The 26,661-nt window shown below is 39.0% G+C and overlaps 1 protein-coding gene across 1 annotated transcript in view; it reads left to right on the top strand.

Annotated features, from left to right (window-relative positions):
• LOC128366935 (collagen alpha-6(VI) chain-like) overlaps positions 1-26,384 on the top strand; it is an 86,701-nt gene extending 60,317 nt beyond the window's left edge. The window contains exons 15-37 of the mRNA XM_053327697.1: positions 914-940; positions 1,109-1,153; positions 1,699-1,752; positions 1,928-1,990; positions 4,642-4,707; positions 5,161-5,214; positions 5,747-5,782; positions 5,874-5,936; positions 11,206-11,268; positions 11,440-11,502; positions 11,795-11,857; positions 11,962-12,012; positions 13,242-13,277; positions 13,370-13,432; positions 16,217-16,279; positions 16,445-16,477; positions 16,575-16,617; positions 18,994-19,481; positions 21,284-21,374; positions 21,988-22,638; positions 23,104-23,203; positions 23,673-23,809; positions 26,206-26,384. Of these exons, the coding sequence (XP_053183672.1) occupies positions 914-940; positions 1,109-1,153; positions 1,699-1,752; positions 1,928-1,990; positions 4,642-4,707; positions 5,161-5,214; positions 5,747-5,782; positions 5,874-5,936; positions 11,206-11,268; positions 11,440-11,502; positions 11,795-11,857; positions 11,962-12,012; positions 13,242-13,277; positions 13,370-13,432; positions 16,217-16,279; positions 16,445-16,477; positions 16,575-16,617; positions 18,994-19,481; positions 21,284-21,374; positions 21,988-22,638; positions 23,104-23,203; positions 23,673-23,809; positions 26,206-26,384 (2,532 nt within the window). The remainder of the gene's footprint in view (positions 1-913; positions 941-1,108; positions 1,154-1,698; positions 1,753-1,927; positions 1,991-4,641; positions 4,708-5,160; positions 5,215-5,746; positions 5,783-5,873; positions 5,937-11,205; positions 11,269-11,439; positions 11,503-11,794; positions 11,858-11,961; positions 12,013-13,241; positions 13,278-13,369; positions 13,433-16,216; positions 16,280-16,444; positions 16,478-16,574; positions 16,618-18,993; positions 19,482-21,283; positions 21,375-21,987; positions 22,639-23,103; positions 23,204-23,672; positions 23,810-26,205) is intronic.
• Positions 26,385-26,661: the final 277 nt, after the last annotated feature.

Raw genomic sequence — 26,661 nt, 5'->3', positions numbered from 1 at the left:
CTGACCTTTTATTTCAGAACATTTTACACATAAATCTGGAATAGTACTATCTAAAAATAAGATTTAAAGTAAGAATAAAAGTTTTGTCATGACGTCACATTCTTCACCATCATGGTCCACAGCGCTACCAAGGAAGAGGACGCAGTGAAGTCCAGACAAAAAAAGGTTATAATGTAGATGCTGCTAAGACTGGGCAATATATTGATATTATATTGATATTGTGATGAGACTAGATATCGTCTTAGATTTAGGATATCGTAATATCGCCATATTTCATCAGAGTGTCTTTTCCTGCTTTTAAATGTTGCATTACTGTAAAAACGTGTAATTTTCTGAACTTACCAGACTGTTCTAGCTGTTCTGTTATTAACCTTTTACCCACTTTGTCATTACATCGACATTACCAATGATTATTTATCAAATATTTCATTGTGTAAATATTGTGTGAAAGCAACGACAGTCATCTCTACATTATTGTTGTAAGATCGATATCGAGGTATTTGGTCAAATATATCGTGATACTTGATTTGTCCATATTGCCCAGCTCTAGATGCTGCACTGTGTTCATTGATAATCTCCACAGGATGTCAGGAGAATATGCTGTATCTGACGATGTGTTCATAGAGCGTGTCAAGATGTACAATACAGAACACATTTATTGTCCCAGATATATTCGAGGGTGCCAGTTGCCAAAGAGATAACAGATAAAGTAAGGTAACAGTCAGTTGTGGCAGTTAGTTGATTAGTTATGGGAATTATATCTCTATTTTCCTTCCACTGTTAACCCTTTAACACCTGCCAATCTTTTACAAATTGTTAGAAGTTTTTAAGCGTGAAGGTAAATGATTATACTAAAATCAGTTCAAAGTAAATTTGTAACATCATGTGTTTATATGCTGTTCTTTGTGTACAGGGATCCCGAAGCACTAGAGGCGAGAGGGTGAGTGACTCAGGCGTGCTGTAATTCATTAATTTACTGAAGTGCAAAATTGACTGAAGAATATTTGGAGAAATATTTGAATGTAGACAAACACTTTAGTTCAGATGTAGTCTCATAAACAGGAGGAAGCAGTGAGATGTCACAGATGATTTTCTTCCATCACTGCAGGGCGAGAAAGGGGATGATGGCCTGGATGGCCTCCATGGAGAATGGGTGAGTGAATATTTTTTTTATTATCTTGGACAGGCTCTGACTTGAATATTGCTAACATTTTGACTCAAATATTGCCATATTGGTGCACAGAGATACATGACATCAGCTTTTTCTGACTCAATCCCACCTACTTCAAAAAAGTGAAAAGAGCTTAGACAAAACGAAAAGAGACGAAACAAAAACTGCAGAAAATGTCGTGTTCATGTTGGACTCTTGCTCATTAAAAGTGTTAATTGAGAAAGTTTGTTTACAGAGGTTTCAAACCCTGGTTCTCCCTCCCTGTAGACTCAAAATAAGGAATTTAAGATCATAGAAAGTTATACCAGCAAGATGTAAACATTTAAATATAGAAAGTAAATCACTTTATAGATAAATATTATGACTTCTGAAATAAAACAGTAACTGTGGAAGTATAACCATGTAAACCTCTTGTGCTGTGTTTCTCCTCTGGAGAGTTAAACCAAACAATAAAGTCTGATGGTCGGATGATGTAAGAAGGTTTTCAGCATCTCAGTTCTCAGCTGTCTCTGGTTCTGTATTTGCAGGGAGTGCCGGGACTGAATGGAAGTCGAGGAGAGCGAGGAGATCTAGGAAATCCAGTAAAAAAAACTCAAAACTTTTCTTGTGACATTTCCCTGCATGGTGATCCTTGTTGGTCTTTGGGTTTTGTCTCTTTATATTTATTTATTTTCAGATCACTACATTAAAAATCAACAAACATAAAATGAAGGTCGGGGGTGTTGATTGATTGACAGGTTTAACTTTCATCCTTAGGGTATCCCAGGTATCCCAGGAGAGGGTGGGCTGAAAGGAGAGCGAGGACTGAGAGGAGATCCGGTAAGGACCAACATTATCTCTCTTTTTCTGCTTTTCTCTCAATTTCTCACTATTAACTTCTTATTTGTAAAAAGGAAGAAAAAAAACTAACATCCGCAAACAATCCCTCACTGGCTTGACACACTCAATCACTTAAGCTGGGGACATTCATGATGACTTGTGGGCCAATTATGAAACTGATTTGAGCTGATCAGACAGGAGTTTAACCTAACCCTAATCCTGTTGACATTTAAAAATGTCATTATGATTCAACACCATCACATTCAATTGCTGCCAGTCGTTGCACTTAATGAACATGACAGCTTGTAGCTCATAAAATACATTACATTCAAAACAACAGCACACACAACAGGATCATACTGTGGCAAATTATAAAGCAATGATAATGAGAAGTGCTCACCACAGCTGTATCGTGCCAAAGTTATGGTCTATGAACCTAACTAATAGCAATAAGGTTATTATTTGGTTAGTGTAGTGTTTGGTTAGTGTAGTGTTTGATGGTGCTCTCATCGGCCCCAAAGTGAAAACTTCATGGTACTTTGGTTAGTGTGGACTTTGTGTCAGTGTATCTGCCTTATCAACCTTACGCCTCCACGGTGCTTTAGAAGCAAACAGACTGGCCTCATATCATTTATATCTCTGCATTAGGATGTTACACAATCTCTGACCTTTTTCTTTTCTTTGTTTTAGCCTTTTCAGTGCAGACTGCTCTGCATATTAAACGTGCATGTATTAGACAGATTCATGACAAACCAACAGATGTTTTAATAATAGTAGAGCAGCTATAAATACTACTTGAGCATTTTATCAGATTTCACCAGTCAAACTTGAACAAGCCAAGTCTACATATTTGGACGTTGCTGACAGAGGTGGACAAAGTACACAACTTCACTACTTGAGTAAAAGTACAGATACTCATTGTCAAATATTACTCCAATACAAGTAAAAGTAGCTTAGTCAAAATATTACTTAAGTAAAAGTACTAAAGTATTTGCTTAAAAAATTACTTAAGTAAAAGTATTTTTAAAATATCTCAGAAAATACAGGAAAGTAGTTTTATTGTCATTATACAATACACTGATGCGATTCTGCTACAGACATGTTTATAGCTCAAAAATAAACGCATTAAGGCAAGACTCAGCTGCATTCAACAACAAATGAAATGTTTTCATATTGTACAGTAGTTATATTTCAACACACCTAACCCCTACCTTGGACTCTTTGAAACGAATTGTATAAAATACATGAACAGGAAGTCAACTTAATCATTCAACTGCACTGCAACAGTTGCCATATTTTTAAACCATTTAAAAATGGCAACTATGATACTACAAGCACATACGATTACGTTTAAAATTAACATTAGTAACATTAAGTACTTTTTCAGGTTTGAAGATGAGTTTTTGTAGTAAGTACAACAAACATTTAAACCGAAATGAATCAGTTTTTGTGACAAAAATGGGTTTGAGATAAGGCCACGGGTGCCTAGTGGGAGTTTCTCCAGTTTCTTCCTCCATTTCTTCATATGGCATGACGTAGTACAGGTACGGCAATACGACTAAGACAAACCATACGCAAATCAGCAGAAACAGTTTATTTTCTCAGAATTTTGCAACAAAAAAAATCTGACGTAAGCTCAAAAGTAGAGAGTAACGAGAGCATCAATAGAAATGTAGTGGAGTAAAAAGTACAATATTTGTCCTTCAAATGTAGTGGAGTGAAAGTAAAAGTATCTCCCAAAAATAATACTCAAGTAAAGTACAGATACTCAAAAGCTGTACTTAAGTACAGTACTCAAGTAAATTTACTTTGTTACTGCCCACCACTGGTTGCTGAGAAAGGTGGAGGGTGACAGTCTGCACTCTTGGCTCAGTGTTTATGGTTAAAATCAGACGACTTTAACCCATCTGTTGGGTTGTGGTCTAAAACTCATTTGTTTATATTTTCAGGTGGATATTGTCCCACAGCCATCAACTCCAAATATTTTTAAAAATGGTTAAGTTAGAAGGTCCTCATCCCCGAATAAGGAACAACAACCCTAACCCAACAACATAGCAGTGATTTGTCATCAGTATAAAATCTGCTTTTGAGACCAATTCCCAAAAATTGTTGGTGTATTCATTTGGAAAGGAGGTGTGTTTGGGGGCAGGAGAAGAGAGAATTGGACAAAAAACACATTTACATGCTTCTCATTGTGGCTGATAAGCCCAAAGACACATTGACAGCCTGAAGGATGCAGAGACAGACAGAGAAATAGTCTGAACAGCATGTCTTTTGATAGCTTTCAGATTTTCTCAAGGGTCCGGGTCCACACAGAGTTCCTCCATTTCTATTTAACAAACACATAAACTAAAAGCCACGTCCTGCAGCTCACATCCAAATCCTTTTTTTGCTAAGACTAACAGACTTCTATCCACATTTGTTTCTGGCAGCGTCACAGACACACGACCTGCTCAGCTCATTCTGAGCCTTTGTCGTCGTCTCTACAGTTGCATCATGTCCTTGTTTATAATATGTCATTGTTAAGTAGCTTGAAGAGCATCCCCGCTTTCAAGCCACAGCTGGAGCACATCTGAAACTCCACCTAAAGAAACTATGTAGAGTTTATATTTTCAAAGTTAAGATTCTGATTTCTGTGTTTTTTCTGTAAGGGACAACCGGGCGTAGATAACACCCAACCAGGACCCAAAGGAGAACCCGGGAACCCAGGTTTACCGGTAGGAAACATCACATAGCACTGCTGTTAGAAACATCCAATCAGAGATCCTGTACTTAGGTTCACTTTGCTAGTGAACGTCACAGGATATGGTATAAATGTTTGGGAATAGTTCAGTAAATATTCTGGGTTTAAAATATTCTAAAATAATAAACTGAAAAAAGATGGATGGTCATAATAAAATGACAAAGTTCTGCGTCTCACTGTTCAGGTGTTTTGAGGTTATTATGTCATGGGAACTTAAAAAAAACGTAAACAAATACATTTTATGCATACAGCTCTGCCAAGACCTTCAAAGAAACCTTACACATTGCAACAACAGAAAAGCTGCTTTGTGTTTTTGTGTTCGTTACACAACAGAAAAATACATATGCTGAAGTATTTAATCTGTCATTAGTTGAGTCATTAGTGAGTTCATTCACTCTGCTGAACTGTGATGTTTCCTAATCTGCAGGGAAAACATGGACCGGATGGGCGAAAGGGTGATGATGGAGACATTGGAAACCAGGTGAGACTTTTTTCTCATTATTCACTGCATGTGCAAATTAAAGCTTGATGCCACAGTGTTGACCTCACAGTAAACTGACAGACTGTCTGATCCAGAACACAAAGATACTCAGTTCATTACTGAGACATTTTGAAATGATTTGGACCATTAATGGACTGTCAAAGTAGCTCTCTGTCCATCGTCTACTAGAGAGCTGCAACTGATGATTATTTTCATTTTTGATTAATTTCTTGATTATTTTCTTGTTTAATCAATTAGTCTATAATACCAAAACATTGTGAAAAATTCTGATCACAATGTCTTGTTTATTTCACAACCCAAAGATATTCAAGTTACGACAGAAACCTGAATATTTTTCCAAGGAAACTTTGCTATTTCTCAACCTGGAAACTAATTTCTCATCTTTTTGTATCTTTTTTACCTTTTGCTTGATCTGGCCTGTTTTTTATTGTGTGTAACCAAGTATTCACAGTTGTTGACATGTACCTGAAACATTTAATAAAGCAAATACTGCTGTTTTTCTGCTACTCAGGGTCCAGATGGAAGAAGAGGTGGGTCTGGAAGGAAGGTAGGAACTCAGACAAATTATTTTTGTATAGAAAGATTTTTCAAGTTTAAATAAAGGCAATTATAATATATCTATTAAATACTTTCTGCAGGGTGGACCTGGACAGCCGGCAGAGACAGGACTCCCGGGTATCCAAGGTGCTCCTGGTCTTCAGGTGAGCAATCATACAACAGCAACCATCCTGCTGAAGTTCTCTCCGTAGAGTTTATAATTGTCCCCTCTCTGCATCCAACACCTCATCAACATGTGTGACAAACACAATATGTTTATCGTTCCCTCTGATCCACAGAGGAAGGCTGAGTTGTATTTTGATAAAATATGATGTATTTATGAGTCAGTTACAGTCTCCCTCAGCTGTGGCTCAGCTAAGTGTGTAACTGTAGAGGTTTGTTAATCAGTTTCAAGTCTTTGTTAAACAACAGTCAGGAGCGCAAATGAACATTGAACCATGTTTTTTGTCTGTAATGATTCCTCCTGTTCATACTGACCATTAGATCCTTCATCATGTTTACAATGGAAGTGATGGAGGACTAAATCCACAGTCCTCCTTCTGTGGAAACATGGATTTAAAAGTTGATGTGAAGCTAATATGAAGCTTCAGCGTCCAAATGAGTCAAATCTTCATCTTCTATGTTTCAACGTTATAGTGTTTTTACTAGCAAAGTCTTTTTGTTACTATACTTCCACCACAGAGAAACAGGAAACACTAAGAGTGATGTTATACTTTAAATCCAATATCTGTCTGACTTGTGCAGTGGACTGAACATACATTCTGGTAAAGAAGAGAAGTAGAGCGAATAGTTTTTTACAAATCCCAGTATTATCGAACCAATACCAAAAATCCACTCCACTCCCCTCCCCTCCCCGGAAAACACAGAACAAAGCCAAAACAAATGGATATATATGCAGATTTATTAGCAGAACTATTTTATAGTGACATCAAGGATACAAATTGAGGTTCAAATTGAATTGATTGTTGGTTTGAGGGCATTTAGTTCCATATTTAGTTCTTACTTTACAGCAGCTGCACACACAAATGTTTCTTACAGATTCTCACAACAGAATTTAGAACAGAGCAACAAGGATTAAATAGAAGGGGTTCATGTAGAGCAGGGGTCGGGAACCTTTTTTGCTGAGAGAGCCATAAACGCCACATATTTTAAAATGTAATTCCGTGAGAGCCATACAATATATTTAACACTAAATATGCATGTGTGCATTTTAATTTTAATGCTGTTGCTAACAAATGATGAATAAAGTACTTCTTACCATTAATGCGACTTCTGGTGCTGCATGGTTTTGCTGATGGCTTTGTAGTCTGGTTGATACTTGGTGAGGTTAAGCTTCATGCAGGCGTTGAGACTTCCATCCGTTAAACGTGATCGTAGGTTGCTTTTAATGTTCTTTAGATGTGAGAAAGACTGCTCACATGCATACGTAGAGCCAAACATTGTCAATACAGCAATACTCACACGCTGCAGTGTGTGGTACGTGACGGGAAGCGCGTTCCAAGTTTTGACAATCAGCTGGTCCGCGGGTTGAAGTTTTTTTAATTCTCCCCACTTGTGTTTGCTCGCCAACTCTGCTTGCTGTCGTGCAAGTCTTTCTAAATCTTCATTCAGTGACCTGAACTTATTTACCCACATGTCTGAAGCCTTCAGGTCAGCAGCTTGTAGCTCAAAATCTCTGACAGAGACACCGGGGATGTAACTCAGGTCGGCGCTGTCCACTGCGCACTCGTGTGGATGGGTGATGAACTTAAAAAGACGTGTGCGCTCACGAAATTCTCCAAAGCGCGCGGCGAATGACTGCCGGAGTTTAGATGTGAAGCCCGCCAGCTGCTGAAGATCAAGATGTTGAGCAGGGTCACTTGTTGTGCATGCATCTTTAAACTCTCCCAGTTTTTCAAAGTGTAGTAAACGACATGTGTCAATGTCGGTGATAAAGAGTTCCAGTTTGTTTTCAAATGCAAACACTGCTTGTTGAAGAGATAACACTGTATTTCCAACGCCTTGCATTTTCAACGCCTTGCATTTTCACATTGAGCTGGTTCAGCTGTTCAGTCATGTCCACGAGATAGTAGAACTTCATTAGCCACTCGGTGTTAGCTAACTCAGGATGCTCGACGTTTTTAATTTCAAGAAAAGTCCGGATTTCGCTCAGACAAGCCGCAAAACGGCTGAGCACCTTCCCTCTTGACAACCAACGCACATTGCTGTGCAGAAGCAGACCAGGATAATTATTCCCAACTTCATCCAGCAGTGTTTTAAACTGGCGATCATTTAAAGCTCGGGCAACAATAAAGTTGACCACCCGAATGACCTGCGACATCACCTCACCAAGCTGCTCGCCACACATCTGAGCACAAAGCGCCTCCTGATGTAGGATACAGTGAAAACTTAGGATGGGTCTCTTTTCATTTTCACGAAGAAGCGCTATAAATCCTCTGTTTTTCCCTACCATGCACGGAGCACCGTCGGTACACACCGAAATAAGTTTATCCATCGGTAGATTTTTTTCTTTAGCAAACTCAGAGAAAGACTTGAATAAATCCTCACCTGGTACGATCGTGAACAGTCCTTGCCGATAAAGGCATGTCTTTTATTCGTTTGATTATCTTGTCTTTATCTGCAAAGTCGTCGAAAAGTTCATTGGCAACATCAACCATGAATGTTTTGGCATACTCCCCATCCGTGAATGGCTGTCCGCTTCTCACAATCGCTAAAGCACCAGCAAAGCTAGCCGAATTCCAGTCACCTTGTTGAGTCCAAACACGGAGTTGCTGCTGACTAGCTTGCACTCTGCACAGTAGCTCTTGACATGCTTTTTTCCTGCTGTCCCCCGCAGGATATTTCGATGCAAATGTAGAATGGCGTGTGTCGAAGTGCCGCTTTATATTTGACCGTTTCAACGATGCGATTTTATCATTGCATATTAGACACACTGCAGAACCTGCTCTCTCCACAAAGGCGAATTCCTCTGTCCATTCCTGCTGAAAAGTACGATATTCCTCATCTTTTTTTCTTTTAGCCATCTTCTTCGTCAAAAGGGTTTCTGCAATTAGCTAGCTGACTCCTTGACTAAAAGGAGGGAAGTTTACTTCCTGACCTCACAACAACCCGTTTGACACATTGTCCAATAAAAAATTGCCGTTGTCCCGGAGGACAGCTGTGATTGGCCACAGCTGTCCTCCCAAAAGCCGCTCAAAACCATGAACATGAGCGGTAGGAAATGAGTGGATTGAAATACACGAGAATGTTTTATATTTTTAAGGTTATTTATTTATTTATTTTTTAATTAAAGATTTGTCTGCGAGCCAGATGCAGCCATCAAAAGAGCCACATCTGGCTCGCGAGCCATAGGTTCCCGACCCCTGATGTAGAGGGAGCTATTTCAGGAAAGGGGAAGTGTGTGTGTCTGTGATGTTTTTGGAAGAAACCTGCTCCTAATTTCTTTTACAAGAACTTTACTGTCAGGTTCAGGCAACCTAAAACACTTAAAATATCAAACAAAGGAAGACAAGACAACAGGATTAGAGTTTCTACTTGCAAGGAGAACGGACAGAGATCTGCTCAGTTACAATCTCCAACCCGTTCTGAACAAACCTTGCCGAACCCTCTGTTTTTATTTGGTTCAGGTGTCCCTAATTTACATAGTGTTGCTGATCTAAAGAGTGGGGGTCACAAGTCGGTCACACACACTTTAAAGATTTTCTGATCAGGGTCACAAGTTGATCAATGGTGGTATTTCCTGATCAGGTCACAAGTTGATCAAAGGTGGTCACACACACTTCGGAGACTTCCTGAGCAGGGTCACAAGTCCTGAAAAACAACTTTAAAACAGCATGCTTGTAGACTATAAAGGTTAATGATTATAGAAAGGGTAAATATGGGATAACTTATATACAATAATTCCAACATTTACTCTTTAAATAGCATGTAAACATTTAATGAGCTATATCTTTGAAAAATGTTTTCTGCAATGAGCATATGAGAATTGGGAAATAATTGCCAACTATACTTTCTGCTGCAAAAGTTATTTAAACCAGTCTAACTAGATGCAGCTATGACAGGCTGTGACTTAGGAACAGTGCTACTTTGAGCTAAATGTTCACTGAGATACTTACAATACTTCCGTCTCTATACAAGTCAATGGAGAATTCACCAACTTCTCACTTGATTTCTAACCTCAGTAAACGTTTCAAAATGTGTTTATGGTCTCAATCGCTAGTTTAAAGCCTTCTTCAATGCAGTATGATGTTCATTTGGGACATGTTGGCCTCCCTGATTTTATATTTGACTATAAAGCAGGGTATGTATTAGGGCGTGGCTACGTCGTGATTGACAGGTTGATTGTGAAATAGCCATTAACTTGTTTCACACCAACAGTTTTGTGGTTATAGTTAGTCGTAACAGCTATCTTGGTTAGCATCACCAGGTTGCTGGTGTAGACTGTGGTAGGTAGGCGTGCAATTTCCTCGAGATCCAGCCCTCGCAATCTCCCCCTCTCCGTCCTCTTGCTCCTCCGGATGCCCATGTAAGTCGAATTGGTGTTCTTTTTTTCCCAGACATGCACCTCAAATTTCCAAGATGACACTGCTCAGATCCGATACTATTGGCCTCAAAGCAGCAGTCCCCAAACCAATTGGTGACGTCACGGCTGTTACGTAGATTATATATACAGTCTATGCTAAGTATCCAGATCTCTATGAGCCACTTTAATTATTATTGATCAGATTAAGGAGACATAATTTTCCATCTTGCCTGACCTTGCCAACAGGGAATAAGAGGTCAATTTCTTTGACTTTACTAAATGTACATGCAGCTTCTGGCAGTGATTAGCTAGCTGTGTGGAGGCGAGAAAGGAGTCAGGGTTTATTTATTTATTTGTTTATTTAAAAGGCACATTGCACATTAATGGACACAGGTATCAATAAATACGCATGTACACAAGTTCTTCAGATGTGTTTTGAATATGGCATATGTTTAATATTCCCCTATTGTTAGTGGTCAACTATTCCAAATGTGACTGAGAGTTCTGACTCACCTAAAGTGGTGCATCTGAACTGTATTATACAGTCCCCTATTGTGGTTGCCCTAGTAGATTGGTTATTGTTTGCTTTCTGCTTGATGTAGTCACTTAAATGAGTCCTTTTTAATGTTTTATATATTGAGCAGGCATACTTAAACTTTTTAAAACGTTCAAAACTGAAGAACCGCCCCCCCCCCCCCCCCCCTTCTGTGAAGGTGAGCTTGTCACTTTGCCTCTGAGGGAAACAACTATAAACACATTACATTTCTAACGTGGTCAGACAACACATCATTAGAACCTGTTCTGATCAACATCAACATCTTTGAACGTACATTGAAATAACACAACTGTATGAAGAGTGTGTTTTAAACATGTCCATGTTGTGTCTGCAGGGAGGCAGAGGGAATCCTGGTGATCGTGGACCAAAAGGGATCTCTGGCTTTCCTGGACCTGCGGTCAGTAAATCACCTCCACAGCCTCATCTTCAACAATCTGAGAATGACTGTGGTCATCACTGGTGTTTGCTTTGATCAAATAGCAACAAGTTCCTCTAGCAGGTACAAGTCGTCAGTTGTTGTAGCTTAGTTCTGCCTGTTCTGACTCTGTTGGTTTTCCCACACCAACAGGGTAAACATGGACAACCTGGAGGCAAGGGACAAGTTGGACATCGTGGACCTAATGGACAGAAGGTGTGTGACATAATTACCTGGGTCCCATCTGTAATTCAGTAAACACTTCACCATGTTAAGAGTAGATAAAGGAAGACCAGATTTAGGGTAAAAGTAACAAGTATGTATTTATAATCAGTTAATCTGATGATTACTTCCTCAATTCATTAAGTCAATAAAAGTCTATAAAAAACGGTGAAAAAAATGCATACTACGGTTACATACATTTAAGAATGATTGTGTTATTTTTACAGTCATTTGAGAAAATTGTAACATTTTGAGAAAAGCAAAATATGACTTCTTGTTGTTGAAGGGCCAACCAGGGAATCCGGGTATAAAAGGTAATCCAGGTTCACAAGGACCCAGAGGAATGCCGGTGAGAAGCTGGGAAACCAGATGTGCTTACATGCACAGTATAATTTAAAGTATATATTTCTAAAATGTAAATTTCTCTGACTGTCAGTGTGTTATCTGTTTCAGGGTCAGGATGGTAGAGACGGTCGTGGACCCGCAGGACCCACAGGTAGCAAGGTAGAGGAGACCTTAATAGCTTCAAAGAAGTGCCTGTCATTTAAAGTCTGTGTAAAGTCAATATATTGATTTACTTCTAAACACATTATACATGTTGGAAAATGGTTACAGAAAACATGTAAAAAGGCTGATAACTGTACTGAATTGTGGAGATAGAGTGTAGGTTCAAATATCCGATATGTTTCTTGTTGTTCAAAAATGTTAAAGTTCAAAATCAAATCAAATCAAAGATCGTCAGGAGTCGTCCAGCTGACCGTTTAACCAATCAACTCTCTTCCAACACATTATCTCATTTCTTGGCCCCTTTTCCTTACACGTGCCCATCTGGCAGGTGCGAGCCTTCTAGTCTTGTTTTTTCTCCCGCACAGCTGCTGTTTTGCTCAGCAGATCTGGCACAGGTTATGTCAAGTTCAATCTGACCTGTTACCTTGTTTCAACTGTATTCGTTTTCAATAATAGTAATTATAATGATTATAGTGATTATAATGTGTATTATATTTAAACACACACATTGTTATTTTCATGCTGTTTCATTCAACAGATGCAAAATCACACACTTTGATTGTTTTAGTTATCTTTAGCAACTAACAATCAACAAGTTCCTTTATACCAAAAAACAATCTCACACAAAGTAATAACCATCATGAAGATTATACCCCACAAGAGCCTTAAACTTTTTCTCAGCCTCTCATTTTTCCTGATTTTCTGAGCCTGCAAAAAAGGGCTACTCCGTGACGTAGTGGCGTACCCTTGGTCACTCCCCTACTATATAAGACCCTGAGTGTCTCCTCAGTGGTTAACCTACCTAGTGGCCAGTTATTGTTACTATATCTAACACTACTACTACTACAGTCTACAGTCAGCCAGTTAGCTCTCAGACATAGCATGCATGTTTCAGGTAGAGGTGATGACTTTGATTGACAGGTGAGCAGAGAAAGAGGCTGATTTTTACACAACTTTGAAGCCTAATTTCATATATTTATTCTTACTTTACACGGACTTTAAGGATATCCTCTTGCGTCTGTCTTCCACATGGAGCTTGGCTAGCAGGTTCCCTTTGCTTCCAGTCTTTGTGCTAAGCTAACTAGCCTGAACATGTCTTGGATCTGTCCTTGTACTGAAAGCACAGAGATGAAATCCTAAAAATGTTCTTTTATTGATACATTTACTCACATGAATACAAATAGTTTGAGATATTTGAATGATTACATCTTACTTTCTCTTTACAGGGAGATCCTGGTTTTCCTGGGTACCCTGGTCTTCAGGTGAATTCATTTATTTTCACTGATTTTATATCAGACATGCTTGATCAAATCTAAACAAGACCAAAACTGCTGTCAATTTTTCTTGATTTCAGGCTGAGGAAGGCCAAAAGGGAACCAAAGGACATCCGGGACATAAAGGGAACTCAGGTCGACCGGTGAGTCATGACAAACACAACTTTCATCAGTGACTTTCAGTGGTGAAAAGTAACTAAGCACATTTACTCAAGTACTGGACTTAAGTACAATTTTGAGGTACTTGTGCTTTACTGCAGTATTTCCATGTGATGCTACTTTCTACTCCACTACATTTATTTAACAGCTTGAGTTACTTTTCAGATGCAGGTTTGAAAACAATGGATAATATAACAAGCTTTTAAAATACAACACATTGTTAAAGATGAAACCAAACAGCAGTGTGTAGTCGGCTCACATTTCAGATGTCTATGAGTTGTTAACAGCTCCACCAAATAGTGATTTTTCCCTCTAAACTTCTCACATGCTTTCATTTCAATAAATGTTCAAATGATCCAATATTTCAGCAAAAATCAAAGATTAGAAAAAAAGTCCAAACACTGAAAACATATTTGTGTATCAGAACTTTGTTTTTTCTTCTTTCCTCTCCCATTAATCATCTCAGCAGCCCTCGCATTTATCTGCTGACCCTTTGGAGGGGCCCCACCCCTAGGTTGGGAACCACTGGACTAAACTAGCTAACTGTATATAAAGTAGTGTAAACTAGCTAACTGTATATAAAGTAGTATAAACTAGCTAACCGTATATAAAGTAGTGGAAACTAGCTAACTGTATGTAAAGTAGTATAAACTAGCTAACCGTATATAAAGTAGTATTAGCTAACTGTATATAAAGTAGTGTAAACTAGCTAACTGTATATAAAGTAGTGTAAACTAGCTAACTGTATATAAAGTAGTATAAACTAGCTAACTGTATATAAAGTAGTATAAACTAGCTAAATGTATATAAAGTAGTATAAACTAACTGACTGTATATAAAGTAGTGTAAACTAGCTAACGTATATAAAGTAGTATAAACTAGTTAACTGTATATAAAGTAGTATAAACTAGCTAACCGTATATAAAGTAGTGAAACTAGCTAACTGTATATAAAGTAGTATAAACTAGCTAACTGTATATAAAGTAGCGTAAACTAGCTAACTGTATATAAAGTAGCGTAAACTAGCTAACTGTATATAAAGTAGCGTAAACTAGCTAACCGTATATAAAGTAGTATAAACTAGCTAACCGTATATAGAGTAGTGTAAACTAGCTAACCATATATAAAATAGTATAAACTAGCTAACCGTATATAAAGTAATATAAACTAGCTAACTGTATATAAAGTACTGTAAACTAGCTAACCGTATATAAAGTAGTAAAACTAGCTAACTGTATATAAAGTAGTATAAACTAGTTAACTGTATATAAAGTAGTATAAACTAGCTAACCGTATATAAAGTAGTGTAAACTACTTAACCGTATATAAAGTAGTGTAAACTAGCTAACCGTATATAAAGTAATATAAACTAGCTAACTGTATATAAAGTAGTGTAAACTAGCTAACTGTATATAAAGTAGTGTAAACTAGCTAACTGTATATAAAGTAGTGTAAACTAGCGAACTGTATATAAAGTAGTATAAACTAGCTAAATGTATATAAAGTAGTGGAAACTAGCTAACTGTATATAAAGTAGTATAAACTTGTCACAACGTGGTGAGGTTTAGTTTGGGGTTTCTGTTGTCTTGTCTCAATGTTGTCTTGTCAGTTCCTGTTTTATTTTGAAAATTAACTCTCCTCTCGTTTCAGGTCACTTGCCCTTCCTCATGTGTCCCAGTCTGATTGCCCTGAGTGTTTTCACCTGTTCCCCTTACCCAGTGTATTTATTGTCTGCGTCTTCCCTTGTCTTGTGCCAGTGTGTTTTGTGTCATGGACGACGTCAGTCAGGTATTGTCTTGTTTTTGCAGTCTGTAGTGGTTTTTCTTGCTCGTTGGATTTCTTTGTTTTTCGGTCCTTTTTCCTCCCTTGTGGAGAGATTTTTGTTTCATTGAATAAAGACATTGAACACTCTGCTTCTGCGTCCAGAAGTCATTGCCGGTCCCTGACAAAACTAGCTAACCGTATATAAAGTAGTATTAGCTAACTGTATATAAAGTAGTGTAAACTAGCTAACTGTATATAAAGTAGTATAAACTAGCTAACGGTATATAAAGTAGCGTAAACTAGCTAACTGTATATAAAGTAGCGTAAACGAGCTAACTGTATATAAAGTAGCGTAAACTAGCTAACCGTATATAAAGTAGTATAAACTAGCTAACCGTATATAAAGTAATATAAACTAGCTAACTGTATATAAAGTACTGTAAACTAGCTAACCGTATATAAAGTAGTGAAACTAGCTAACTGTATATAAAGTAGTATAAACTAGCTAACTGTATATAAAGTAGTGTAAACTAGCTAACCGTATATAAAGTAGTGAAACTAGCTAACTGTATATAAAGTAGTATAAACTAGCTAACTGTATATAAAGTAGCGTAAACTAGCTAACTGTATATAAAGTAGTGGAAACTAGCTAACTGTATACAAAGTAGTGCAAACTAGCTAACTCTATATAAAGTAGTATAAACTAGCTCCACCTCCAGCAGCTACAACAGTAACATGCTGCTCTAACACTGATGCTTCACTATTAATAATCTAATGATGTCATATATAATAATACATCACTACTTTTACTGTAATACTGCATACTACATCACTCATAATACTGCAGTACTTTTACTGTAATACCTTACTAAGCTCATAATACTTTTATATTTTATATTCTTATATTCTTACATTGCTGTATTGTTACCTTTACTGAAGTAAAGGATCTGGTTGTTGAAGGATTTCCCACTACTGCTGACTTTTTATTTCTTCGACTGGCGCAGGGAAACACAGGCAGACCAGGTGAGGGAGGCGGGAAGGGAGACAAAGGAGGACCAGGACACAATGTGAGTGAGGGATGGAAGGAGTATCATCATCAACATCGTCATCATCTTTTAAAGAGAAGAGAAAATCCAACCACCTCTCTTAATGCAGCAGCAGACAGTCAGTAATGATTTAGGTGTCGCTAAAAGAATGTAGATCAATCATTGTTCTTCTTTTCCTCCATCCAGGGTCGCAAAGGCCCTCCAGGTGAAGGCATGTCTGTAAGTCCACCTGAAAGTCACTTCACCTGCCACCATTAAAGGAAATATCAAAACATGCACATGATATTTTCATAATTTAATACTTCTATGTTGTCAGCAATGTGATCTGATCAACTACATCAGAGAAAACTGTGGTAAGTGTTAAAACATTTATTCACTTGGAGAAAAATAATCAATAGTGAAAACAAATAGCTATAACTTTATTTATATTAAGTTAAAACATATTCAATTGCTTCAGTAAGTCTCCAGTGCAAATCTTATTATTTTTCTCCTCCACACAGTATGCTGCGATGGTACGTATCTCCATTTTGTCACTCTGAAAATATGGTAAGTATAGTTTACTCTTTCAATGTTTTATTTCTTTGGCTTTTGTTGTTTTTGGACAGAGAGTCAGTTACATAATACTCTCAATTTGTTTGCAGTTAGGCTAGCAGCTCAATCTATCTACACCCACACAGTTCTGAGAAAAGGTTTAGTCATTCAAAATAATGAAAAACACTTGTGTGAGTGGGCCTTGTGATTGTGCAAATGTGTTGCCTTTGTCAACTTTGTGTCTCGACCTGAATTGTAAAACGGTTCAGTGGGTTTGAAGCAAGGTTGTAGGTTTGATTTAAATTTGGTGGGAACATCATCAGATGGTCTGTGAATGTGTGCTTGCTCTCTGTCACTCCTTTCTCTTTCATAGGTGCATGAATACATATAAACACATCAAGAACCTGATTCATCAAAATGTTTACTTTATTGAATATGTGTTTAGTGACTTGTCTGAAACTGGACTTTGTATGGTTATTATTATTGCTGGGCCTTGGTTACAGGTTTCTCTATCAACAATAATTAATAACTATCAAAGATAATTAATTAATTAATGAGTACTCTCCTTACCAAAGCTGGCAGTGACAGTCGGAGGATTCTCTCTCAAAGTTGACTCAGGCTAGAATGTATATCAGCTAGTAGCTGATAATACACTGTGGCTCTATCTCACACGCTCTATTTCTTAATCAGGCGGGAATACATGGCAGTAACAGCCAGGTAAAAGCTCTCTGAGTGTCACAGGGGTGATGGCATGCTGTGTTTTAATTAAAAACAGAAGCACTAAAATAAATAGCCAATTCTGATAGCTTGGCTAGATTGCATTGAATATGTGGTATTGTAATGCTGAACCAAAATCCTTACAGAGTGGGTTAAACCTGAATGACTAGCAGCAATATGAGGACTATCTTGCTATTGTTGCTAAATTTGATGAATAAAAACTTTTTCACCAAAATGCACTTACTCCTTTGGCACCCAAGTTGTGTTGTGACTTTTGTAAATAATTGCCAACCTCACATGGGGTCCTCAAAAAATGTTTGATTAATTACTTAGAATTAATGATAGCGGGGCACCATACTGGAAAACAGGAAAAATAGAACCAATTTGTTCAGTCTCATTAAATGAACAATTCAATTTGGAACTCTGTTTATGGCAATAGCAATATGTCCAACAAAGACTACACAGACAAAGGGCCTGACCATGTGGTTACTGGATGTTCTAGTTACTGGATGGAACATCTGTGAATACTTACATCTAGTTAGCAGTGTGGCTGTTTAATAGCTAACTATGAACATACATCATAACAATAGCACTCAAAGAACAATCCTAAATCAATTTCAACACTGTTGTGTACTGTTCCAAGTACGTTAATAAGTCCATGGAAGGAGAGAGACGCTGTGTGGAGTCCTGTTTCCTAGCTGGCGTATTCGTGGTTGAGTCAGGCTGAGAAGAATTTGGTTCTGAACCTGAATGATGCTGGCCTTGCCGGGCAATCAGTGTTCAGTCATGCAGATCAGAGGCCGCTGACTATCCCTTTGTTGTAAAAGTTAGCAGCTTTTTAACTTGCTTTTGTTGCTGAATCCTAAGCAGGCTCTCACATCAATGCTTGTTCAGAAGAGTTCTGTGTGTGTCTGCTGTGAGCAGACCATACATGAAACAGAGAGTTGAGCAGCTGAGCTACTCCTTCAGCAGCAGTGGGTGGAAGACAGAGAAGCTCTGGTTTTGTGACCATGGGAGTTCACACCTGGGTACAAACAACTTTAGTCCTGAAACATGGGCTCAGCCAGTGAGACCCAATATTATTATTATTTTAATGCTAGATCTCTTAACTATAAATCTGAGACCAAAAATAATATTTAAAAAAAACCCTGAGTGGATGTAGCTTACCTGTCTGTCACATCAGAGTTCACCTGAGACACTCGAGATCACTCTTGATCCACTCGTAGAAAAGGTGAGGGATGTCATAAATTGTGAATATTTCTTCCACTAATTTCAAAGATGATGATGATATCACTACATGAATATCTTTGTGTCTTATATTTACATCATGAAAAAGACTAAGTGAACCTACGACTGTTAAAATGAGTTGATCTCTTTCCACCACTGACAGCTGTGCCACAGTTTGAAACATGTTTGTCCAGTTTGGGGTTTTATGTGCTCAGTAGTTTTACATTGTTCTCCATCTTTCTCATCATTAACTCTTCCAGATCCGAAGAAGGCATGTCCAGCCTACCCCACTGAACTGGTGTTTGGCCTGGACATGACGGTGGAAGGTACTTTCCAGAGGCAGCAGAATGCCCTCCTCTCTCTACTGGAGGACATTTCCATTGCTGAGAGCAACTGTCCGACAGGCGCCCGTGTGGCTGTGGTGGGATACAACTCTGTCACCAAATACCTGATCCGTTTCCAGGACTACCGCCGCAAGGCCCAGCTCATCAAAGCTGTGAAGAACATCAGGTTGGAGACCACAACCAACGAGCGCTATCTAGGAGCCGCCATGCACTTTGTGGGTCGGAATGTCTTCAAACATACCCGTGCAGGAGCATTGATGAGGAAGGTGGCTGTATTTTTCACCAATGGAAAATCAGAAGATAAAAATGAAATTGTTACCGCTGTGATGGAATATCGGGGTCTCAACATCATCCCTGCAGTCATCTCACTGGAGAACGCTCTTAATGTTCGTGAAGCCATGGAGGTGAGTTTGATTTGTTAACAGTGCTATGTGTCCTCATAGGAATCGCATCCAAACAAACATGTTGTCACTTCTGCTGTTAAAGTGTTGTCCCACAGTGAGCTCTCACTTCAGAGTAAATCAAATTAAGAGCTGAAACAATAAGTCAAATAATCAACTGACATGAACAGTAATCGTCAACTACTTTGATAATCCTTTAATTGTTTCAGTCACTTGTCAAGCAAAACAAGTCAAACTTCACATATTGTTGTAAACTGAGAATCTTTGGGTTTTGGACCATTAGAGAAACAAAACTTTGAAAACATCACTTTGTGTGCACAACACTTTTTGATATTTCATCAATTAAACAACTGATCTGATCTCAATCAGCTAATCATTTGTTCTATAAACCATTGTAAAACTGATATATGCTAGAGCACAAAGTTATGCCATTAAATGTCTTTTTTGTCCTACCAAGAGTCCAAAACCCATAAATATATGACTTACTATTATATAGGCAAAAAGCTGCAATTTCCCACATTTGAGAAGCTGGAGTAATCAAATACTTGCCTTTTTTGCTTGAAAAATTATTTGATATTGTCATTGTCAGATCAGGCAATAAATTATTTCTTAAACTCTTGTAACTTTGAGAGGCCTGTCCTGGCTGAGCTTCTAAACCATTGCTCAACAGCCTGGGTTAGGGTTAGGGTTACCTTGAGAGTGCTATATAAAAAAAGATTATTATTGTAATTATTATGAGATAGCCATTGGATGCTTACTAATCGGGTATTCTTTCATGACTTTGCCTGGGACTCATGTCATTGTTCCACGTGACAGCATTAACATCAGTCCTCTTTTGTTTTGCCATGTTTACACTTGAGCAGCTAAGAGCACATTGTCCTCCCATTCATCAAGTCATGAACACGTTATAAAAGTTGTCCATGTAGTCCAAGTAGTCCAAGTAGTTGAGAGAGGCAAAAAGAATCTGATATGCAGGTATTTGTCAGGATATCATGAAGCTTTCCACATTATATTCACTTTGAAACACTACACAGACTAAAAGGGAGTAAGGGAGTGTTTTGTTGCTCTTTGAACTTTGTCTCCCTTTGTAGCTAAGATTATAGTTACTGTTTGGTGCCAAAAATCTGTCTTCAGCATTAAGAAATAGCAGCAGTACTTTAAAAACCAATACTGAACCTGACAACTAAATCACTATGTTGGATAGTAAATACAAAATTAATGTAGTTTTAAGCCTACAATGACATGTCAGGAATTTTCTTACCTAAGATTTCCTAAGAGCTTACTGATACCATTCTCAGCCACTGGAATTTATATATATTTTTTGGCAAGGGTATATTTAGGTATTGTCAGGTTCAGGCAACCTAAAACACTTAAAATATCAAACAAAGGAGACAAGACAACAGGATTAGAGTTTCTACTTGCAAGGAGAAACGGACAGAGATTTGCTCAGTTTCAATCTCCAACCCGTTCTGAGCAAACCTTGCCGAACCCTCTGTTTTTATTGGTTTCAGGGAGTCCCTAATTTACATAGTGTTACTACTAAAGGTTGGGGGTCACAAGTCTTTAAAGATTTTCTGATCAGAGTCACAAATTGATCAATGGTGGTATTTCCTGATCAGGTCACAAGTTGATCAATGGTGGTCACACACACTTCCTGAAGTCCTGAAAAACAACTTTTAAAACAGCATGCTTGTAGACTATAAAGGTTAGCAATTATAGAAAGGGTAAATATGGGATAACTTATATACAATAATTCCAACAGGTATGTTGAGTGGTAATTAATGACAGCTGCTGTTTCATCCCAGGTTGATGACACAGGACACTCTGTCTTCACGGAAAGGCCACAGGACCAGGCCGCTGATCTGCGCAAAGTCAAGAACTGTGTAATCTGTTACAGTAAGCTTTGAGCCTCCTGCTTAAATTAACATTTCATATGTGATGATTAAAGTGAGAATAGGACAAGATGTCTAAGCCTGTATATCCTGTCAAGTAAACTCATGTTGGTTGTTTGCATCCAGAATCAAATTGTTCTGTCACTAAACAGTCTTCATGATCATAGCTTAATCGTCGAAATATCGCAAGATCCCGCACAGCACATCTAGAGATCTGTGTGGGATCTTGCGAGACCACACGATATTTCAGTGATCGCGCGATATTTCGATGATGTTTACAGCGTTAGCAGTAGCAGCAGAGTAAAAGCCATCAGGTAAGTGTTTATTTTAATAAACTCCTGGTGTACTTACAGCGCCTGTACTAAGACATTCGGCTGATGGCTCTAACTCCACTATTTTGCGACCAAATGAAAAAAAAGGGCTGCAGCGCTGATTAGATAGACCTCATGGTGCATATAACGCTAGGTCGAAATTACGTCGAACCATCGCTTTAACTCTTACACAACACAATGATTCCAGAACATTCATTTTGAATGTTATCATAAATATTTCACAGATCCAGAACCATTTTCCAACCAAAGAATCAGGTTTCTGAATGTTTCCTTCTGTTTCTTCAGACCCCTGCAGACCTGAAGAGGAGTGCTCCTTCATCCAGGAACCAGTGAAGCCTCAAGAAGTGCGTCTGGACCTGGTGATGGTGGCTGACAGTTCCAGGCTGATGCAGGCTGATGAGTACGCTAGCACCCAGCAGCTGTTAAGCTCTGTGGTGGAGCAGCTGGTTGTGAGCCCACAGCCCCGCCGGGCTGATGGGAAAGTTCGAATAGCTGTAGTCCAGAGTGGCACTTGGACTCCCAAGTTGGAGTTTGGCCTGCAGACATACCAGGACCAACAGCGGATGAAAAGGCACCTGATGAAGGACATGCAGCAGCAGGGCGGCTCCTCAGCACTGGGACTGGCGCTGAATTACACTCTGAGGGAGGTGTTCCTGAAGGCCAGCCAGCCCCGCAGGAGGAAGGCAATTCTGACTGTGGTGGGCACCCAGACAGCTTACGAGGACCGGGCCAGACTACAATACATCTCCCAGAAGGCCAAGTGTGAGGGGGTGGCGATGTTTGTGGTGACGGTGGGCGATCGCTACAACCGGACGCAGGTGGAGGAGCTGGCCAGTCAGCCTGAACAGCAGCACCTGATCCATGTTGGGCGACTGAGGGCCGACGAGCAGGGCTATGCCCAGCGCTTCTTCAGGGTCTTCCTCTCCGCCCTCAACAGTAAGAACAGACTTTCTCAGACAGCAGAGGGATTACAGTCAGATCGCAGGTTGTCTTCAACTTTACTACAGGTCAACAACTTAGCAATGCACAATAAGGAAGAAAAGACAGAATTCTAATAACTATTACAATTTGAACAATAAACTGTTGTGATTCACACAAACAGTGAGTACAAGCTATGTCCATAATAGAGTCTGACAGTGATTTGCACAGAAGCTTTAGATTTTGTTGTGGGTTCAGCTCTGGTCAGTTTTGATCCAGTGTTTCCAGCCTAAAAGTGATGAGAAAGTTGACAATAAAGAATATTAGTGCGTGTTTGTGCGCCGCCATCTTTCCAACCAGCATGAAACCAAACACAATGGATGATAGAGCAGCAGCAACATTATATAAATGCAGACCTTCCATCCCTTCATTTTGTTTATAAGCAACAAGAAACGTTTAAATATTCTCCTCTTCTGTTTTCAGAGGGAATGAACTCATATCCTCCTGATTCTGTAAAACGGACCTGCCACCAGCTGCAAGAGCCAACCCCAGGTCCTTTGGCACCAGCCTTCGATCTTAACGGGTAACTCACACTAAATTACAATTTACACAATTAGACATTTTTAGGTCAAATGACATCTAGACCTGTAGGTACTGTAGATCTTTCTGTTAATGTAAAGCATGTCTTAAATACACAGAATTTACACATTTTCTCAGCACAAATCCAGTAGTCACCAAAACATGTTGGTTAATGTTTTTGACAATAAATGTAATAAAAATGTCACCTCTTGAAAAAGAATTCAGCTGTTTAATTAAAGAGAGTGAATATTGGATTTACATTCAGCAGGTGGATAGAACGACTCCAAATGAATGATAATGTTGATCAGTAACTGTTGGATGTGGAAATAAACAGCTGTTTGCATGTCAACTTAAAGCTGATGATGAGCCAGATTTCTTTCTGATGAAAACTAGTAGACCAAGAGAAAAAAGTTTGAGGATTGGAGATGTAACCTTTACGTAATCTGATTACTGTGTTACTGCTGTGTGTTCAGTCTGGGGTCGGCGGAGCTGATGGATGAGGGGAAGGAGCAGCAGGAGCAGATTGGAGTAAAGGCCACACAGCTGGACATCATTGAAACTTTGAACACAGAGGATGGACAGAGCTTACTGTCAGTAGCTAACATCACAGGTAACACAAACACACATCTTTACATACAAAAGCACACATGCTGTCACCAGCTGATGATCACAGCTGGTTTAATATATACACATATTTTATTAGTTTGTCTTAGGTACCATGTGTGCCAGAATGGTGGAACTTTACACATAAACTGTGTGATTTCAATAAATAGGTTAGTGACCTCTAATGGTTTTCTCTCCTTAGACTTTGAATATGTCACATAATATAATAAGATATTATACAGCAATTTGAAAGAGTTGATTTTGTTCACATCTTGTGTCAGCACACAGAAACATATGTTGAGTTTGTGCAGATATGAAGGTTTGTTGAGTCTGACTTAGAAGAAAGTTGTATTAGTTTGAAAAAAGTAAATTAACCTTGATGTGTTATGAGGAGTGGAGCAGGAGACTGTAGATTAAGCAAAGCTGGAGGATTATGTCTTTATTCCAGGTTCAGGTGCAGATCTGAACAAAGGATCCACACATTCACAAGACTGAACTGAAAACCAGGACTTAAATATAAACTGAACTAATGAAAGAACAAATAGGGGAGTACACAAGGAGTAGGACAGGGCTAACAAAGCTGATGCAGGAGAACCAACCCTAAACCTAAACCTAAACCTTTGGGACACAGGAGGGAAACAGACCAAACAGACAATCAAAAACCCAGAAAACCCAAAGACCCCTCTTTACACAAGTGGGCAGCAGAGACACATTTATGTTTACATCTGTCTCTATTATGCGTCTCCACTTGTGATTTTGTGCTGTCTACATCACCTCTGCTAGAAGCTCAGAGTTATTACATCAGTAAGACGTGTCAGATTTGTTTTCAGTGCTAAAGAGCTAAGATCTAATAAAATGTTTCAAGAACTAATATACACATACGAGTTATTCCAACTGTTCATATTACTGCTACCACGTACATCAACCGTCATCAACCAATCTCCACATCCTCCACTGATGACGTAGTTTTCTGTTACGTCATGACTGGGGATGCAAACATTAGCATTTACACTACACAGACCACCCTGCAAGTGGTTTGAGTGATCAGATAACTGTATAATCTTGGTGGTCATATTCACTTGTATTTAGCGCCGTCCACTTGTGATCAGATCTCCCAAGACTCATGTTAATGCCAGGTGTAAAAAGGGTTCATCAGTAGGTTCAAGAAATAGAATAGATAGCCTTTATTGTGCCAAAGGGAAATTCGTTTTCACAATCTGTCAGAGACCCACCGGACACAAACAATATACATACACACACCCGCTATACAAACACCACCAAACATTGAGAACATATAAGTACACACTCACTGCACAAACACCACCAGACATTAAACAACCGACACATACATCACACCGAGGAGGGCTGCTGGGTCCATATGGGGTTATTAGGGGAGGTTACTGAGTGCTGAGATGGCAGACGGGGCCAAGTTCTTATTGAAGCCCGTCTCCATCTCGTCGTCCTGTATCTGCGACCAGACGGCAGCAGTGTGAAGTGAGGGTTGAGAGGGTGGTCCGGGTCGTTAGTTATTGCTTGTGTGAGGCGTGTGACTGCTCTGTGGTTGAGCTCGGTGAGGTTTGGGTGTGGGATGGTTAATGATCTTGGATGCGGTATGAGTTATAGAAAGAAAGAAAACAGACACCATAAACTTAAGTAAGCTGCATATATATATATATATAATATAATTGCTTCCACTCTTCTTTTCCACAAGATTTTGTGTCCAAAAAATAATTTTGGTACCTTGACTTTGCTTTGTGCACTGGGACTCATTCCTGCTGGAACAGAAAAGGAAAAAGGATCCTCCCCAAACTGTTCCCAAAACAGTGAAAGCACATAATTGTCCAAAATTTCTTGTTGTGCTGAAGCATGAAAGTTTCCCTTCAGTGTAACTAAGGAGCCTAGTCCAAGCCTGAAACACAACCTCATACCGTTAACCCTCCTCTGCCAAACTACTGTTGGCACAATTCAGGTGGGTAATGTTTTCCTGGCATCTGCCAAACCTAGACTCATCCATCAGACTGCCAGGCAGGGAAGCATGATTCTTTACTCCACAGAACACGTTTCACTGCTCCACAGTCCAGTGGCAGCAAGCTGGAGGAATATCTGGCAGGGAAGAAATTTCACAAACTGACGTATTGCAGTGGTGGCATCCTATGACAACACCAAGTTTTAATTCACTGAACTCTTGACCCAGCCTTTCACAAATGTTTGTAAAGGTAGACTGCATGGCTATGTGCTTGATTATATAAACCTGTGGCAGTCAATCTGAATGAAACACCTGAATTCAGTGATTAAGAGGTGTACGTCCATAATTCCACTCTTCAGGATAAAAATATGAAAATGTAATTGCATGAGTCCCACTGTTGAGTGTAACACTTCAATCTCTCTGCTGTCTCCATCCAGATGCCAGATGTTTGCTCAGAAAAGATGCCGGTAACTGTGAGAAATACACCGAGAGGTGGTTCTTCAACAGCGATGTTGGCCAATGCTCCCGCTTCTGGTACAGCGGCTGTGGTGGCAACAGCAACCGCTTTGAGACGCAGAAGGCTTGTGAGAAGCTTTGTCTGAGGAAGAGTCACTGAGGAGAGAACATTCATTCATGGCTGAGCTTTTTGTCACGAGGAGTTTTTCTTTAGTTTTGAAGTTTTTTATTTTTATATCCACTACTCTTTTGCACTTTATCAGTTGAATGATTCCTTCTTTCACACTTACCTGACTGAGACCAGAGCTGTAAACGCTTCTTTCAGGATTTTTATAAACACATCAGGTGCTATTTTTAAAGAAGAGTCAGGTCACATGGTTTATCTGGAGTTAATGCAACAAGTGACCATTTCATGTTTTGTTCTGTTTCTGATTAAA

The sequence above is a fragment of the Scomber japonicus genome, chromosome 10 (assembly GCF_027409825.1).
Source record: "Scomber japonicus isolate fScoJap1 chromosome 10, fScoJap1.pri, whole genome shotgun sequence".
In the NCBI taxonomy this organism is placed as follows: Eukaryota; Metazoa; Chordata; class Actinopteri; order Scombriformes; family Scombridae; genus Scomber; species Scomber japonicus.
Note: the sequence above shows the minus strand (reverse complement) of the source record. Positions and strands in the feature narration are given on the sequence as shown.